The sequence below is a fragment of the Helicoverpa zea genome, chromosome 7, assembly GCF_022581195.2.
Source record: "Helicoverpa zea isolate HzStark_Cry1AcR chromosome 7, ilHelZeax1.1, whole genome shotgun sequence".
Classification (NCBI taxonomy): domain Eukaryota; kingdom Metazoa; phylum Arthropoda; class Insecta; order Lepidoptera; family Noctuidae; genus Helicoverpa; species Helicoverpa zea.
The window spans coordinates 11,194,390-11,210,791 of record NC_061458.1 but is presented as its reverse complement, the minus strand read 5'-3'; the positions used below and the strand labels follow the sequence as shown (position 1 = coordinate 11,210,791).

The window sequence follows — 16,402 nt, the reverse complement described above, 5'->3', positions numbered from 1 at the left end:
ATAAGTCACTCATTCTGAAAACAAATTACTGAAAAAAAAAAAGTACACGGAAAAAACTCGTGACAAAAAAGGGGTAGATGTACAAAATATTAACACTTGATTTCGCAAAATCGAATATCGAACGGTAAAACCGTTAACAAATTGTATAAAATATTATAAACTCACCTGTGTTCTGCGAGAGCACTGAGTTTATTTTTCAACGAAATACTACAGCGGTTGGTTAGACCAACCTTCTCGGGCGGAAAACAAGACGCCAATGACAAACTGTGGCCGCCGAGAACACTCGTCGCCTCCTGCCTGGTGGGGAGTGAAACTGGTCGGTGTGCGAGAGAGATGCAAGATATGGGGTAGAAAAGGACAGAGATAAAAGCGGAAAACACGTAGGTGCCTATCTCAAACTAGTAAGCTTCAAATAACGGTCAAGAATTTAATAAAAGAGTTTGTTTGAATTATGTAATCTGTGGAACCGAAAAAATATTTAATTGTTAGATAACCCCCTTTCTCGATGAACACATATATTATGGTACCTTTTATCCAGGTGCGCGAAACAGTTCTACCTAGTTTTCAAAATTAAACTTACCCACAAGGGCGTTCCGTGAAGACAATATAGTCCTTATGCAAATCACCATCTCTCTCTACAAATTTCACACAGGTGAAATTCTCCCAATGTCTCATGGCTTGCTTGAACAAAGACTTGTGTGCCCCGCTGAAGTTACCGTCGATTTCATAGGGAATGACACCGTTCTCCCATATTCTTTCTTTCCTGTTTGTTGCAGCCCGAATAGTGCGATGACGGCTTCTGACCTGGGAAGGAGATTTAAGGCTAAATACTATTGCACAGATTAAGATTTAATTGCTCTATGATTAGTATAGGTATTTGCTTTGATCCAGAAAATAAATAAAATTCTATATATTTTTTATATAGTCCAAAAAGGTATTACGCGGAGCTGTTTCAAATAAAAATGATAATTCGTAATTTTCAGTAGTGATATCCCATTGAAATAACATTAGTATCAAATTGATGAGAATAGGATACCTAAAGAAATTAAAGCAGGACTCGAGATATCAACAAATTCCAGAGATCACGTACAAAAATTGCAGATTTGTATATAAAATTGCAGAACACAGCTAAATGTGAAATAAAAAATCTGTTGAATTCAGTAGGTTCCTATACCTACACTTGACTTTAATTTTAGTTCAATAACAAGATTATAAACCAATTTATAATGACATCGACAAGTCTATTCACTAAAACTCCAAAGTCAATTAGTGTGATTTCTCGAATAGTTTTAATTAGAATCTGTCAATATACTTACCTTAACTTGCGATGTGGGCGACGATTACTTACGACAATCTAAATATAGCTCGTTAAGCCTAAATATCACTTTCAAAGTAATCTATTTTTGATGACCTTCTTATGCCTAATCAGATTAAGTTTTAAGTCTGAAATTCTTTAAAGAAAACTGGATGGGTACTTCATTTTTTCGCTCTTTACAGTCAAGAATTCGTTCTTTGTCAAAGCTATATAAATCAAAAATATCATCGACTTTATTCACATGATATCTTTTGCATAAACTGGTCTTTAACTTCACCCAATAACAATCACATATACACAATAATAATCAAATAATAACCATCTCATAGCTCGAAAACCCGCCAACATTGGCCAAAAACCACTAATTTCGGTAATTGTATAATCCGTTATTATGCAGATGGTTTCAATGAGAATGCCTCTAAGCTAGCTTCAATTACGGGATTAACATAATGGCTGGTAATTGATTTAATCGCTGACAACTCGGTTACAGAGCCCAAATTGGAATATCTTTGTCTAACATGCAGTTTAATTATTGGGGGACAAATGATGGGGATTGCCTCGACTGTGATTAGATTCGATTTCTGTAAAGGAATGGGAAATGCTAATGGGTTCTGACTTTTTTTTATGGTAAGAGATAATTTAATTTGAAGGTGTTTGTCAAGATTTGGGTGAGACTTTCTTTTGTATGAACGTTTTCTTTTGAGAGGATTCGGCATCGAACTAATAGACAAAGGAAAGTATGTAATAGCCTTGTTTCTTACTAAGAGAAGCAGTATTACTAACCTCTGTATTATTATGAGCATTAGTTTCAGCAGCTTCTAAATCTTCCATGTCGTCACGAAAAAACCAGTTGTCAAAATTTTGACCCTCAGTCGCGTTCAAAATTTTCTTAGGCGGTGGTTTCACTTCAAATCTCTCTTCGAACTCATGTTCAGGTATTTCGAACTTCTTCTCCGTTCTCTGTTCTCCACTGTTATGCTTTTTGTGGTGACGAAAAAACTTTTTTCTGACAAATTGGGAAACTGTTTTGTTTTCTGATGAACTTAGGGTGTTTTGGCCAATTCTCTCGTTTGAGTGGATGTTTCTTAGCCTGAAATCAAATTCTTATTTGACTATTGCTTTTCATGGAAGACTGAAAAGATTATGAAGAAAGAAAAGTATATAATTAGAAATGCGCATAATGAAGATAATGATATAAAAAAATATAAAACGGCACGACAAGCTCATTAAAGTTCATTAGGTAAAGAAAAATAGTTAAGCCCTTCGTAACCCTGGTCTCGTCTCGTTTAAACACAGTTAATGAATAGCCACAATTATTAAAGCTATGTAGATTGCAAATCTAAATGCGCTGCATTTCAAATTGTGCAAACTGTAGCTATTCTTAAATTCTCTTACTAAGGAAATCTTCAGAATTTATTTATTGTACCTTTTGAATGTGATTAATATAGGCAAAGAATTTCTCCCACGGAGATTCGAGAAAAACTATTCAAATACATAGAATACCAATCAGAGTTTTTAAACATCTATCATGTCATTAAATGATTAGAGCATTATAAATAAGGACATGACAAAAAATAATATAAAAGATGAAGACAAGCTAAACTGTAGGACAAAAACAAAAAAGTGAATAGTATCCAAATGCAAGCAAAACTTGATTCCTAGACAGAATTCATAGTAAGAGAATCTCAGCCAACGAAACTACGGCACGGAGCTTATTCACAGGATTCAATAGAGTCGATCCTTTGGCCGCTGAAGTAAAAAGTGCGCATTCAAGAGGCACTAATGAGCCTTTATTAGAACAGTGGTATTGCCTTCCAGAGTTGAAGATGAAGAATGTTCCAAAGTTTTATCGGTTAGGTTTGTGAAGCGAGCCTTTTAGTGGTTAGGCTACTGTAGATTGTTTTAATTAAATGTAGCGGTGGATTTGATAGTTTTAAAGTACATAATGGTACATTATAAAATAACACTTCTGTAAAACAAAAACAAAATAGGAAACCTATGTATTTTACACATATGATATCTCATTATTTTGTTTAAAATGTGAATAAAATAGACGGGAAACAGCAGAGTATAAAACGTGGCGGAAAATATTGTCACCGTATTGACATCTGACACGTTTATTGATGGAAATTCAGTAAATTGTTTGTGACATCGAGAACAAGGAAAATTAGGTAATATTATACCGTTTATAATATCATGACTTCCTTGATTTTGGAGAAAGTATTTATCATTATAGGATCACGAAAACCCCTTGAAAAATATAAAGATCATTCCATTTCAAGTAAAGAAAGATTTTCACGAAACAGCTTTTAAGGAAAATTAAGCCAGTTTTAATGTTTTCAAAACAAGGGATAATAAAATGAAATTGCATTATGAGCAGCATCCTCAAAGACTAGACAGCCAGTAAACAGAACAAAGAGTCAAAGTGCATATTAAAAATAATATAAACAATAAAGTAAATAAATAATTTTAATTTTCTCTTGTACTCGAGTACGTCACTGATGTTAAGCAATAAAACCGTCGTGTCGACAAGAACTTTGTCGGACTGAATTTAATCATAGACCGTTTTATAAAGAAGAATTTTATATTCTATCTCATAATTTTTCATTTGGCTGCGCTAAATACGAATTAACGCTAACTAGATTATGGTTGAAAATTTATCTGTTTTTCATTAAATAAAGCTTATTGGAATTTTTATCGTGAATGCTTTGAAAGAAAATTTTAACTCTTTAATTTTTAAGTATTTTTAAATATTCAATTTTAAATTTTAAGCCGTCTTGCTATAGTAGAATCCGTCTGTAACCTAGTTATGACTTTGACAATTGTTCATTTCACAATAAATTGTTCGCAAACTTGCCTGGAATTTATTTTAGAACTCGATTTATGACCTCTCTGAGGGTAAATGAAGCAACTATCTAAGGAAGAGTCTAGAAGAATGGAAGTTAAAGCCATACCGTCTTCCATTACCGTGTCTCCGTCTCCGTCTCCTGTTCCTTCGGCCGCCATTCTCATCCATCAGGTTCTGCAGACTCTCTGTAGGCCTCAGTAAGTTAGGTTCCAACTTCCCCTCCACATCCAAATCAGTTTTATTTATCACTTTATCTTCTTCTTGCTCATTTGATAAAACTCCGTTAGTGGGAGCAGGTGCTACAGTTATATTCTCAGGAATACCCTTAAATTTCAAGTTATTCTTAGAGTCCCCAGTAATCTCTCTGCTATTACTCTGAATCTTGTTAGTGATCTCATCCATTTTATTAGATGCATTAGTGATTTGTATATTAGGATAGAACTCTTCTAAATTAAGTATGTGGTTAGTTGAAACGTTGACTACTAGAACTCCGTCTTGTTCTAAGCTCTCTGATTCGGTCAGGTTATCCTGTACCGTTGTTTGGTTTAAGTGGTCCGATTTACTTTGATTGAACGCAATAGTGTAATTGTCTAACATTTCTTCTGGAGGTAATTTGCCGTTTTTTAATAGTAGCGATTTGTCTAAACCCGAAGGAAGTACCTGAAATGGAATGTCTTGTTAAACAAATTGGCTTAGTTAAAGTTTTAGCTGTAATTGATCCACTTGCCTGAAACAACTAATGACAACAGACGGTAAGTATAAGTTTAATCCAATGACACAGATTATTGCAAGTGTCCTCACAAAAACTGAAATTAAGTGAGTTTAGTATTTTATAACTTTGGTTCACAGTCCAGTTTTGGTTAACAGTACCATTACTATCCATCATACCTTTGACATAAGTACAGCGTCATTGTATTTCTTAGGCTTCTCCTGTGACAATGGCAGTGGTTGCTTCGTCCTCTTCCTCAGTATATCTGGCAGGCCCTCCTCTTCTACTTGCAGTCCTTCTAATAGCACCTCTTTCTTCAGCCTTTCTACTTCTTCTTGAAGGGATTTGTTGATTTTGTTGACTGGCGCGCTCGTTGGTGGCTTGAAGTAGTCCACACTGGGTATCGCGATGTCACCTTGGAAGTTATCTGTAACAATAATTTTTCATAATGAATTACTGAGAATTAACGGTAAAGGTCATATGACTCAATATAAGTACGGTGGTCTCTGTCTGTATCTTACGGTATTGTCAATAAAATATTTTATAACGTAGAATGCAACTAATATCCTGCCCTAATACTATAAATGCAAAAGTAACTTCGTTATCTTTCTGTAAAGTCACGTCGAAATTACTGAACGGATTTAAGACACACAAATAGTGAAAAGCCGGAGAAAAGAACAGGAAATTTTGTATCTGGGTACGGGAAGAATTTTCCAATCGCCGCATTTAAAAAACCTTGGGGAACAACTAGTTCTACATAATCGCAAAATCACGCTACGCTATCTAGTAATCAAAACAATGCTGTAATTTCATCATCATCGATCACTTATTCACTTATACCTAGTGTCAATAATATCACGGATTGTACCTAATTGGGGTTACGTCGTAATAATATTCTTTTTCATAAAACGTAAACAAGTGAAATGACTCAACTTCGTCTACGTCAGAAAAAAACAAGTATTAAGTCCAAGGTTATGAAATATTAATCAAATTGTAAATAAAAAACAAAAGCTAGTCAAGGTATTTTTCTCGATTTGTAACAAAAATATTAAACACAAAATCGCTGAATATAATTTCGTTTTATTTTTGTGTTTAGTGAATTAGATACAATATAATATATAGAGAACAAATACCTAATCGATTGATATATTATCTATTTAAATGCCTGCTCAAAATGCTGTATAGTACTTTTCCCTTTTTCCCAGCTACTTTTCAAATAAACTAACCAACACCACAGCCTAATATAACACCCTCAATAAACTGCACACATATTCAACTGCATACGTCAACTACATCCCTATTAACACGCAATAAGCATGCAGATCCCATCAATAACGTTCAATATAATCTAAATGATGTGTGACAGCTATTAAGTTAGGCCATTGCTTGCACCGCACTGCGCCGCTGTCATCCAATTACTGAATCCCCAACTGTGAATTGATCTACATAATTTTAGCAGTTCAAGTTTTTTACCGTTTGTCTTCATATTTCTAGCAGTTCGTACACTTTTTACTTTATAATATGCAAATAAATTGATTTGTAATTACGATTCTGTACTATATAATTAAGACAAAAACATTTTTTCTCATCTCCCGCTAAAACAAATGAAATGTCAATATAAAACCACAGAGTATAAAAGCTATAAAATAGTTCCAAATTACAATGAAGACTCATTTCACGTAAAAGCAACATCAAATCGCGCTGCATTCGAATTCGGAACGTCATTCCAAATTCGAATTTAGCGAAACGCGTCACTGATTGCATGCGGCCATTAACAACAGTGTACATCTGCTGCGATCATAAAATTTAATCGCCGACCCGTGTCTATGTCCCATATGCTGCCTAACGCTGGCTGGCAATTAATTAATTGCGTATGTATGCTTACACGGCGTGTATTGGACATGACGGTTTACGATAGTACCGCCGCATGAATATTCATGGTGCGGCCGTGTTTGAGGATTGAATTTGATTATGGCGCCCGACTTAGGTTTCGAAGTTGTTCAAATCAGCTGTTAATTTAATTAACGTTTGGCACGGATTTAATGTTGTTTTAATTGTATTTCTTGGCCTTTGTGGATTGTTGTTTAATTTATTTAGGAAGTAATATTTGATTGTTAGTGAATAGCCGTGTTGATTTATGTTATAGCGAAAACGTCAATACTAGATTCATTGGCTATATGGAATACTTAATATATTTTGCCCAATGCAAGTAAAACCAATCTATGTAACTTTGATACGAATGTACCACTCTAAATGTGGACCAAACAAACCAATAGGCTGGGTTTCACGCTACATCATAAAACCATGCTACAATAATTCGCTACGAAACTGCTACGAACTACGAAAACCGCTACGCAAACAATTCGTAGTACACACGAGTAACATAATGGTTTGTGTAAGGTGTAATGTTACATTCTGAGTTATTGTAAGTTATATAGGGAAATAAACTGAGTTAGTATACTATAAAGAGTGACCATTAAAGAGGTATGTTTCTTAATGTTATTGATAATTATTTTGGTGTTTTTTTACTTATTAATCCTGTAATTAAATTGCAAAGGTACACAAGGTATAGGTAAGTAAGTTTCTTAACACGTTATCCTGGCTGAATTGTTATTTCGAATAGGGTGAAATTATATTTGAGACATAAATATTTAATTTCTACATATAGTTGTTTAATATTAAATACATAATATTTAGTTGCCCATCTTTATGCTTAAGTAAGTATATAATATAAAAACCCTACAAATCATAGATAACAATGAACAATACTAGCTAAGCATTCATACGGCAGCCTAAAGTATCGCAATTGAAAGCCACTGCATTGTATTATGCATTTTCCATCCAACTGCTCAACTGAGGTTTAATTCAGTTCGTTTACATTCACCGACTAATGTAGGTATTTTATCCTTATTTTTATGAATGACTCCTTATTCTCTATCAGAATATTTTTTATATACTTAGCGGTGCTTCAGTATACTTATGGAGAAAATTAACAAAAATGTGAACACCATGCGATGTGGTCAATAAGTCACAAAGTTCGAATCAATTAATATAATAGTCTACGAACTGGTGAAAAATAAGTTTTTAACTTATAATCGGTAACATAATTATTAAATGAAGCCCTATTCCGAGGTAACTATTTATATTTTTTTAACAGTACTAAACAACATATTTATGTGTTGGTTTTACAGGACACATTTCACATATAAAAAATACGTCTTTATAAACGACACTTTTTAAATATAGTTTTACGTTCACAGTATCGTCGTCGTATCGGCTCGTCTAACGTGGTGCGCGCGGTAACGCATTGTATAATTCAATCGGGACGGCGCATTGCATGCGATCCGAACGCAATCGATTGCGTTCGCTGCACATTGTTGCCTTGGGACATTGAAAGAAATTGTATGAGTCTGATTGTTAACGTAAAATACGTTATATTCTTCGATTGGATGAAGGAAGACAAAAAGAGACGATCCAATAAAAAACAAACTGTTTTATTAATATTTTGTATAGTTTTTAAGTTTGTACATATCTGTAAATATATTTTTAGTTTTAGTAACATATTTATGTTATGGAATAAAATAAACAGTATTAGTTAAGTTATTTTGTATTATAGGGTAAACAACAATGGGTACATAAACTATATTTGATTGATATGGAAAGAACTTTAAAATAGAAATAGAAAAATAAATTAATTTACCAATCGAGAAAACAACTGTTAATCCACCTATGGTATAATAACAATATGCGAAACATGCGGTTATTTATTACAAAAAACTACAAACAAGTCAAAAAGTAATCAATAAAATGAAGTCTTTTATCGATACTCTTTTCAATATTTCCCAGTAGAATACACCCTGTATAAAATACAGGAAGCTGCAATATAAGCCGCCACTATATTTTCCTTATTCCAATTTTAAAATATTTCAATATGACGGATATTTATTCCAAATAGCCCAGGGATCGGTGTGCGATCCTTGGCGGTTTCAGGGTTAACACACCACGACTTTTGTTAGATATTAAAAAAAGATTTACCAAGTTCATATAATTTGAATACAAACCCTCAGAAACATAAACTTATTTATGGTTTTCGACAAGAGGTAGCATACTACCTCTAAGTTGTAGCGTTCGATAAATGACTATAAGGTGTAAAAAATAACAAAGTGCAGAAGAAAAATATAATCTCCAGATAAAAAAAAACACTATTACGATTACTTTTAAAAATCGTTAGGCAGTAAAGAACCAAATAATATTTTATACTAGCTTCTGCCAGCGGTTTCACCCGCATCCCGTGGGAACTACTTCCCGTACCGGGATAAAAAGTAGCCTATAGCCTTCCTCGATAAATGGGCTATCTAACACTGAAAGAATTTTTCAAATCTGAGATTAGCGCGTTCAAACAAACAAACAACCTCTTCAGCTTTATAATATTAGTATAGATTTTCCGTGCCAGCCCTTAAAAAAATATCACCATTCATAGAGGCAGCAAGCAAACCGATCCCCGACACGCGACGGTTCGCGACCTCACAGGTGATATATCGCATATCGAAGAAACGACACCAATTTATAAACGTACACATCCACGGAAGAAAGAAACATAGTGGAGATGCCATAATTCAGGTAAGTCAGGCGCCTTTTTGTAGATCAACTAACGTGCGGTAAGCGTGACCAAAACAATCACATACCTACTGTTAAAACGAGGCGTCGGGTTCTTTGATACATCTGTCAAAGATTGGTCTAACCTAGCAGGATTAGTGATGGAGTTTAAGAAAAATGGGAGTTCCAAAGAAGACGTATAAAGGTGGAGCTAGTAATGTTCTTCGTCCCCGAATACAAGCATTTTGGCGTGCTACTTTCTTAGGAGATTTTGCGTTATGACATCTCCGCTAGTCGTTTTGTTCTCCACGTATACACGGCACAACTTATTTATTTCACACATCCTGAATAAGACATATTTGATGTGAAAATCTGAATGAAAATAAGGTGTTTGGAAGATGATAATAGAGTTATAAGGAATTTAGACGTCTATTCTATGGTTGATTGACTTTTCATGATGACTTCTACTACCTAATTATAAAACGTGTTCTTAAAAAAGGCTTCATCGGCTTCACTGCTAACTTTAAATCATCAAGTAAATACTGTTTAGTACCATGTTTTAAATAGCAATGGGATGGACAGGCAAACTAATTAGACAAAATTGTGTTTCTTGCCAGATTACTACACAGCAAGTAAGTACAAAGAAAACTTAGATTACTAGCCCAAAAGTTAATGTGTAAAGGGACATTGGGACACAACATACGTACATACATTACCGAACACCTTCTAAACTTAGGTTACCTACTTCCACAAAAGTAGGCACAGGACCTACATATTTTAGGCCGTCCGACCATATTGTTTTCTGTTCAAAGTTATAAGTAACTTTAGTTAGAAGCTTTCATGAATTCGTGACCACTCTATTAGAAATAGCCATCATATAATACGATGTCTTTTTATATTTGAGACTATCATATTGAATTACATAAAAGCTAAAATAATATATTAAGTGAGTTCAAAATCAGGCTTGGCATAAGTAGACAAGTTTCACATCAGGCCCGCCGCTAGCTGTTTGTTCGCCCGCGTGCAAAACTGATTATGCCGCCCTACGACTACATACGTTTTGTCAAAAAATATGGCGGATACAGGGGGTCCGGACCTCCCCCCCCCTCCGCCCATTCATATCCATGTTACAGTCCAACAGAAAAAAATATGTACATGCACCGCTCTGATTGCAGAAAACCCACCTACTTTTGGATAAATAACTATTGCAATACATAACATACATTACACATAACTTTTTATTTAAGTACTTGAAATGTTCAGAGTAGGTAACCTAAGCAGTCCTGGGTTAGCCCACAAGCAAACTAAGCAATTGCTTAGGGCATCAATGCAGTGCAATCATTACCCAAGTGGCCTCTATGTATTGAAAGATTGTGATTAACTTAAACTAACGCACTTAAATATCTATAACAATGTTTAAATTCAGTAAAATATGCTATTTGGTGGGTTTCCCGTTGAAAAGTCAACTTATAAGACACATGCCATTATGTAAGGAAGCGCGAGCGGAGCGAGCGCGAAAATTTTTTAGTCTAAGGACACAAAACAAATAAAAACCACTGTAAATTAACAAAGCAAAGTCAAAAAGTAAGACATGCACAGAAGTGAAGTGCAAAAGCCGCGAGCGAAGCGAGCGCGATTTTTTCCTTAGAGTTTTCTTGAAGTAAACATATCATAAAAAGCCATAACGGACGTGCGCGAAAAATATTTTTTCGGAATTGAATGCCTCAACAATTAAACTAAGATAAAATGCGAAATCTGACATGGAGCCGCGAGCGCAGCGAGCGCGAATTTTTTTGGGGATGCAAAGGGTGAAACAGTCAAAATTGATAGGAGACGACCAAAGCTAGGGCGGCTTTTTCCGAAATTTTATTGGTTTAATTTTGCCGCCCCTAAATAGCATTTGCCGCGCACTACGCCACTGGTTAAGAATCTTTTATTTTGAAAATGTCCTTTTAACAGATGTACCTAACTGAAACTGGCAGTGTAAGTAAGTTCTTAGCGCTATTGCTGTGTTCGGAAATATTGAAATCAAATCATAAGTAAAAAGATATTGTATTTTTTTAATATTACGTGATAACTCGCTAGATTTGCCGCCCCCTAGGACGTGCCGCCCGCGTGCTGTGCACGCGCTGCACGCCCGCTTACGGCGGGCCTGTTTCACATTATTCAAATCTCGTTAACAACGAACTGCCTGCACCAGTTCAAGCTGGCTTAATCCGGTATTATCCGCTTATAACTGGTAATGTGCATCTAAGTGGCGACCGACTTTTGTGTAAGGATTCTCCCTTTATAGAATTTTTGGGGCCTTTATTAAATAAGATACTTTTATGACAGTTAATAAATTGTAGATGATTTCAGTAGTTTACCACAGGTTTCTGACTAGGTACTGATACTAAAAGTAATATTAAATCTGAATATATTTTTGGCTTTAAGAAAATTAATGTCATTTTTGTACTCAGTAAAAATATATTTTCCAAATTAAAATAAACAAGATTAGGACACACAGACTCTGAAAAGAGTCTGTTAAAATATGTATTAAAAAATCTACACACCATACTAAAACACGAACTCTTTCCTCCCACCTACCCTAACCACAGCACACAGACATAGAAAACACTAGAAGGAACAGGCAAAGCTAAGTGCAGCTACCAGCATTCATCTAGCAACGCAACAGCTTTGTTGCAACGGAACTGCGCCCACAAAGAGGAGGGACGCGTCTTTTGAACGTGAGATACGACTGAAAATGAGCGCCACACGTGAATGAGTATTGAGGTTGCGTGCACGTTTTTTATGCTGAAGCTGTAAGATGGTTTGTAAGAATTTTGTGTGGTTAAGTAAGGGTAATTTTGGAAACTATCCTTTGTTTAAAAATGCTACTTTGGAAAGATCAAATTCATTGTTTTACTTTTATCTATGCCTAAGCTATGTACTAAATATTATTAGGAATATTACTTCAAGAGAGGACTTTGAAGTAATTACGAAAAAATCCCTAGCCACATACCAGCATGATACCAGCTACCTAAATCATTATGTTCTATCAACCTTTTAACTAACTTCCCAAAAAGGGAAAGTTCTCAATTTTACCGCGTATTTATTTTTTGCATCAACTTTCAGTACAAAAACATTTCATGCCATATAGTTTATTTCATAAATTGTAAGGCCAAATTTCTCCTGCACAAACTTTCTTCAGCAATGTTCCGAATCAACAAGATAATAAACAGACAAATAGTCTAACAGAACTACCGAGCAATTTCTCGTAAAACTTCAACTATAACAAGTTGTCGAGTGCATTACTCACGGGGCATGGAAGTTGGCAGCCCAATGAATTCTTGCGCACTTTCACAATAGTTTAAACGCTTTTGTTGAGACGGATAATGCGTCAGCCTCTTTTATATGTACAAATTTCGTATTCAGAATAGAATCGTAGGAAATAAACCATCTAAAACCTATAAATTCTATACGATTTTCGCGAGTGAAGGTAAACAAATGACAGTGTTTTGTTTCTGCTTATTCTTGTGAAAAAATTGGCGTGATCTTTCCAGAATTACACGTATGTCATGTCAAACAAAAGAAGTATATAAAAATACGTTCAATAAACAAGAGATCAAAACAAAATTGCTCTATAACACTTTTGTGTTCGACTTTATGCGGCTAAACCTTTTTGTGACATTTTTCCTACACCTTTCTCTATTTTCTTAACAAATATTTAGAGAATACTTTCGTATCGAAAATATCTGTCGCGAAATAAACGGCTCCAGTGTAAGATGAGCTGCCTATCTCCTCGGGATCATTTTGGTTGTTTCAATAGGGAGTTAACTTAGTTGTATGGCATAGGTCTAGGAAAAATGGTCGTTATTTTCGTCACAAAGATGTTTATGATTGAGGATTCTTTTGTGACTCTGTGTGTATTTGTGTTGACACAGAATATCCTAGACAGCATACAATATAAATGTTGTTATATTCACTTGCCTGTCTATGTGTTACTTACTTCTGTCTACATTGAAGTATTTCAGTAAGTATCAAAGTTTACTTAAGTTTGAATGACAGGTTGTAACATTGATGGTCCTCAGTTGACATATTTCAATGGTTTAACAAGTATATAATATTGCAGAAGTTATTTTGTTGAAGAATTTCTGCACATAAAAAGCTCGACAGTATAAGACATTTTAAGATCCGAAAAATATCCTGCATACACTTCCCTACAGGTTGTTCCATTTTTTCATGGGCATCAAAGTAAATAACGCGTACAACAGAAATTAATTTAATACAAAGATTAAATTATATTAGGAGTTCATTTGTTTTTTTTTATTATTATTAATTATTAAACGGTTTTTATTAAACGGTTTTATATTTAGCTCACCCCGTTTGTTTTATTTATTATTTATTCATTCTTGGGTCAAATTTAGAAATTAAAATTTCAGTGCCTTCCTGTTGTCAGATTGATCTGAAATTTGGTACACACCTTTAATTCCGATGACAATACAATATAGTAATATCAATAACATTGTAAATCCAAGATGGCCGCCGGTACAAAATGGCGGATTACATATTTTTCCACAACCCCCTCAATATGGGTATCAAATGAAAGGGCTACTCAAGTAGAATACTGTCAGCAACCCCAACGGGGCCCAACAGGGCCAAGGCCTGCCTGGGCTGCGGGATTGTCCTAAAGAGTTACCGTGGTCGTGGTACATAAAAGGCCTACGACGAAAAACAACGGTTTTTAGTCAGTAAGAGTCTAGCACTCCCTCACCGCTGCTGACCCATGTATAGAATGAAGAATATTCGGTAGGCATTTTCATTAAATACTAAAAACTAGATAATAAAAAATCGGTAAAAAAACTTTTAAGTTAAACGGTTTTATATCTTATGTGCACTGAAAAATAAAAAATAAAAAAACAGTTACTTACCTATAAACCTCCGTAGGTGGTCCCGGTCATATAAGACTAAAATAAAAACGTGGGGCCCTCTGAAATCCTACTTATGGCAAAGCATATCTTTATACTTTGGTAGATCGTGAGCTCGGCGTTCGCTGATGAAGCCGCTACGGCTGATAATTGATTGTCAAAATCTCCAGTTATGATTATAGTAAGTCGATGCAATCCACACCTATTATACCTCTAGCTAGAAGAAAGTATTACAACAATAGTTACGGAATGGGCCCCACGTTTTTTTTTGAGTCTAATATGACCGGGACCACCTACGTAGGTTTATAGGTAAGTAACTGTTTTTTTTATTTTTTATTTTTCAGTGCACATAAGATATAAAACCGTTTAACTTAAAAGATTTTTTACCGATTTTTTCTCTGTTGCCTTTGTTCAGCACAATATTTTCATTGTTATAGGAAATAATAAACAGAGGCGTATTAATGCACGCTCGATATTAATAATAAAATTATTATTTTAAACGAGAAGGCCGTTGACTTGGTGAATAATTGAAATTAATTTTACCTTTTATAATGAACTGTGCATATGGATATCGAATTAATTAATTATTGAATGAACATAAATATATTGTGGCGGCAATTTTTGTGGTTGCGGTTTGTAGTGTTGTAAAACCACTGAAACTTTGTAACCGTACTGATATCAACAATAAACCATTATCCTCAGTTTATATTTTCGGATTTCCTATGTTTTTCGTGGAATATTTAAGGTACATACAAGGTAATTAGAAATATCTATTTCAATAATTTGTAGGAATACAACCGCAAACCTGACTGTCAGAACCCCGAGTCACTTTTTTTCGTCATTGTGATTTTTCATCGAGGTACATACGACGTACATTCCTTCCGTAGTATAGCAAATTATTTTTATACCATGACTAAAATAGTACCTACAACCATTATAATCTTACTAGTAAGTCGTCAAAGAGAAATGTAACCTATAAGTGACAACCGTCTCTACCGTACTTGAGCAGGTAGTAGATACATACTCTAACAACATCGACAAATCAATTGCACCCTCTGATCCTAGCCCACCATAACGCGTGCACCAACAAATACGTAATATCTTAGTAGTATAAACACAGTCTACAGCCAGGTCTATTATACGCGCATACAAAGGAGCATACGGCTGCCGACTGCAAATCCTTTGTTCACGTATACTTCAATGTTCATTCATTACTATTCTATACGACTTTACTATTCTACTAAGTATATAGGTAGTATATTGTTTACTATGTGTTTGTTAGTGTTATCGAAATAGTTGCTGAAAGTTTATCTAACTATTGTTATAAAGCTGAAGAGTTGTTTGCTTGAATACGCTAAGCTCAGGAAATACCTGCCCGATCGATTTGAAAAGATATTTCAGTGTTAAATAGCCCACTTATAAAGGAAGACTACTTTTTAGATCCGGATGCGATAATTTAAGCTACTTTTAGTTGGTTAAAATAATAGTTTTTGTGAAAGTTTCTGGTGTCAAAGAGGAACAAATGACTATTATCCGGTTGAAAGATAAATAACCTATCTGCAAGTCTAAAAATCTAAACTGAAAATACACAAGCGCGAACATCGTATATCAACATTTTGGTGCATATATCTCTGTATGTTTTTTTAGGAGTTCGTTAGTGGTCTGTGAGTTTTGGCTCAGGGTACGATAGTTTGTTTTTATTTATGCCAAAAAATCTAAATTTTTGCAGGTCAACATTTTTCGCAGTATCACTCGGGCTTTACGCATTTTTTATTTTTATCAAAAGTACATTGTTCTTATTAATGAAATGCTTCTATTTTTAACCATAAGAAACGCCTTCCCTTTTGAAGTTATTAAGAGTATTGCTCAAGTAAGGTAAGTCCTTAAAAAGGATGCTTTGCATCTATACGTATGTGGAGAGCTGAATTTCAGGAACGCATACCTTGGTAATAATTTAAAGGAATATTTCATACATTTTTATTCAGAGAAATAAAGTATTTTAATAAATAAAAAAGGCTGATTCTTTA

General features: G+C 34.6%; 1 protein-coding gene across 3 annotated transcripts in view; it reads right to left on the bottom strand.

The window, feature by feature from the left end:
* The window catches only part of LOC124632055 (tolloid-like protein 1), an 84,429-nt gene that overhangs the window by 33,153 nt on the left and 34,874 nt on the right, over nt 1-16,402 (bottom strand). For all 3 annotated transcript variants that reach the window (XM_047166708.1, XM_047166710.1, XM_047166709.1), the window contains exons 3-6: nt 5,052-5,299; nt 4,270-4,823; nt 2,099-2,405; nt 581-804 (exon numbers count right to left, since the gene is read on the bottom strand). In XM_047166708.1, the coding sequence (XP_047022664.1) occupies nt 581-804; nt 2,099-2,405; nt 4,270-4,823; nt 5,052-5,299 (1,333 nt within the window). The remainder of the gene's footprint in view (nt 1-580; nt 805-2,098; nt 2,406-4,269; nt 4,824-5,051; nt 5,300-16,402) is intronic.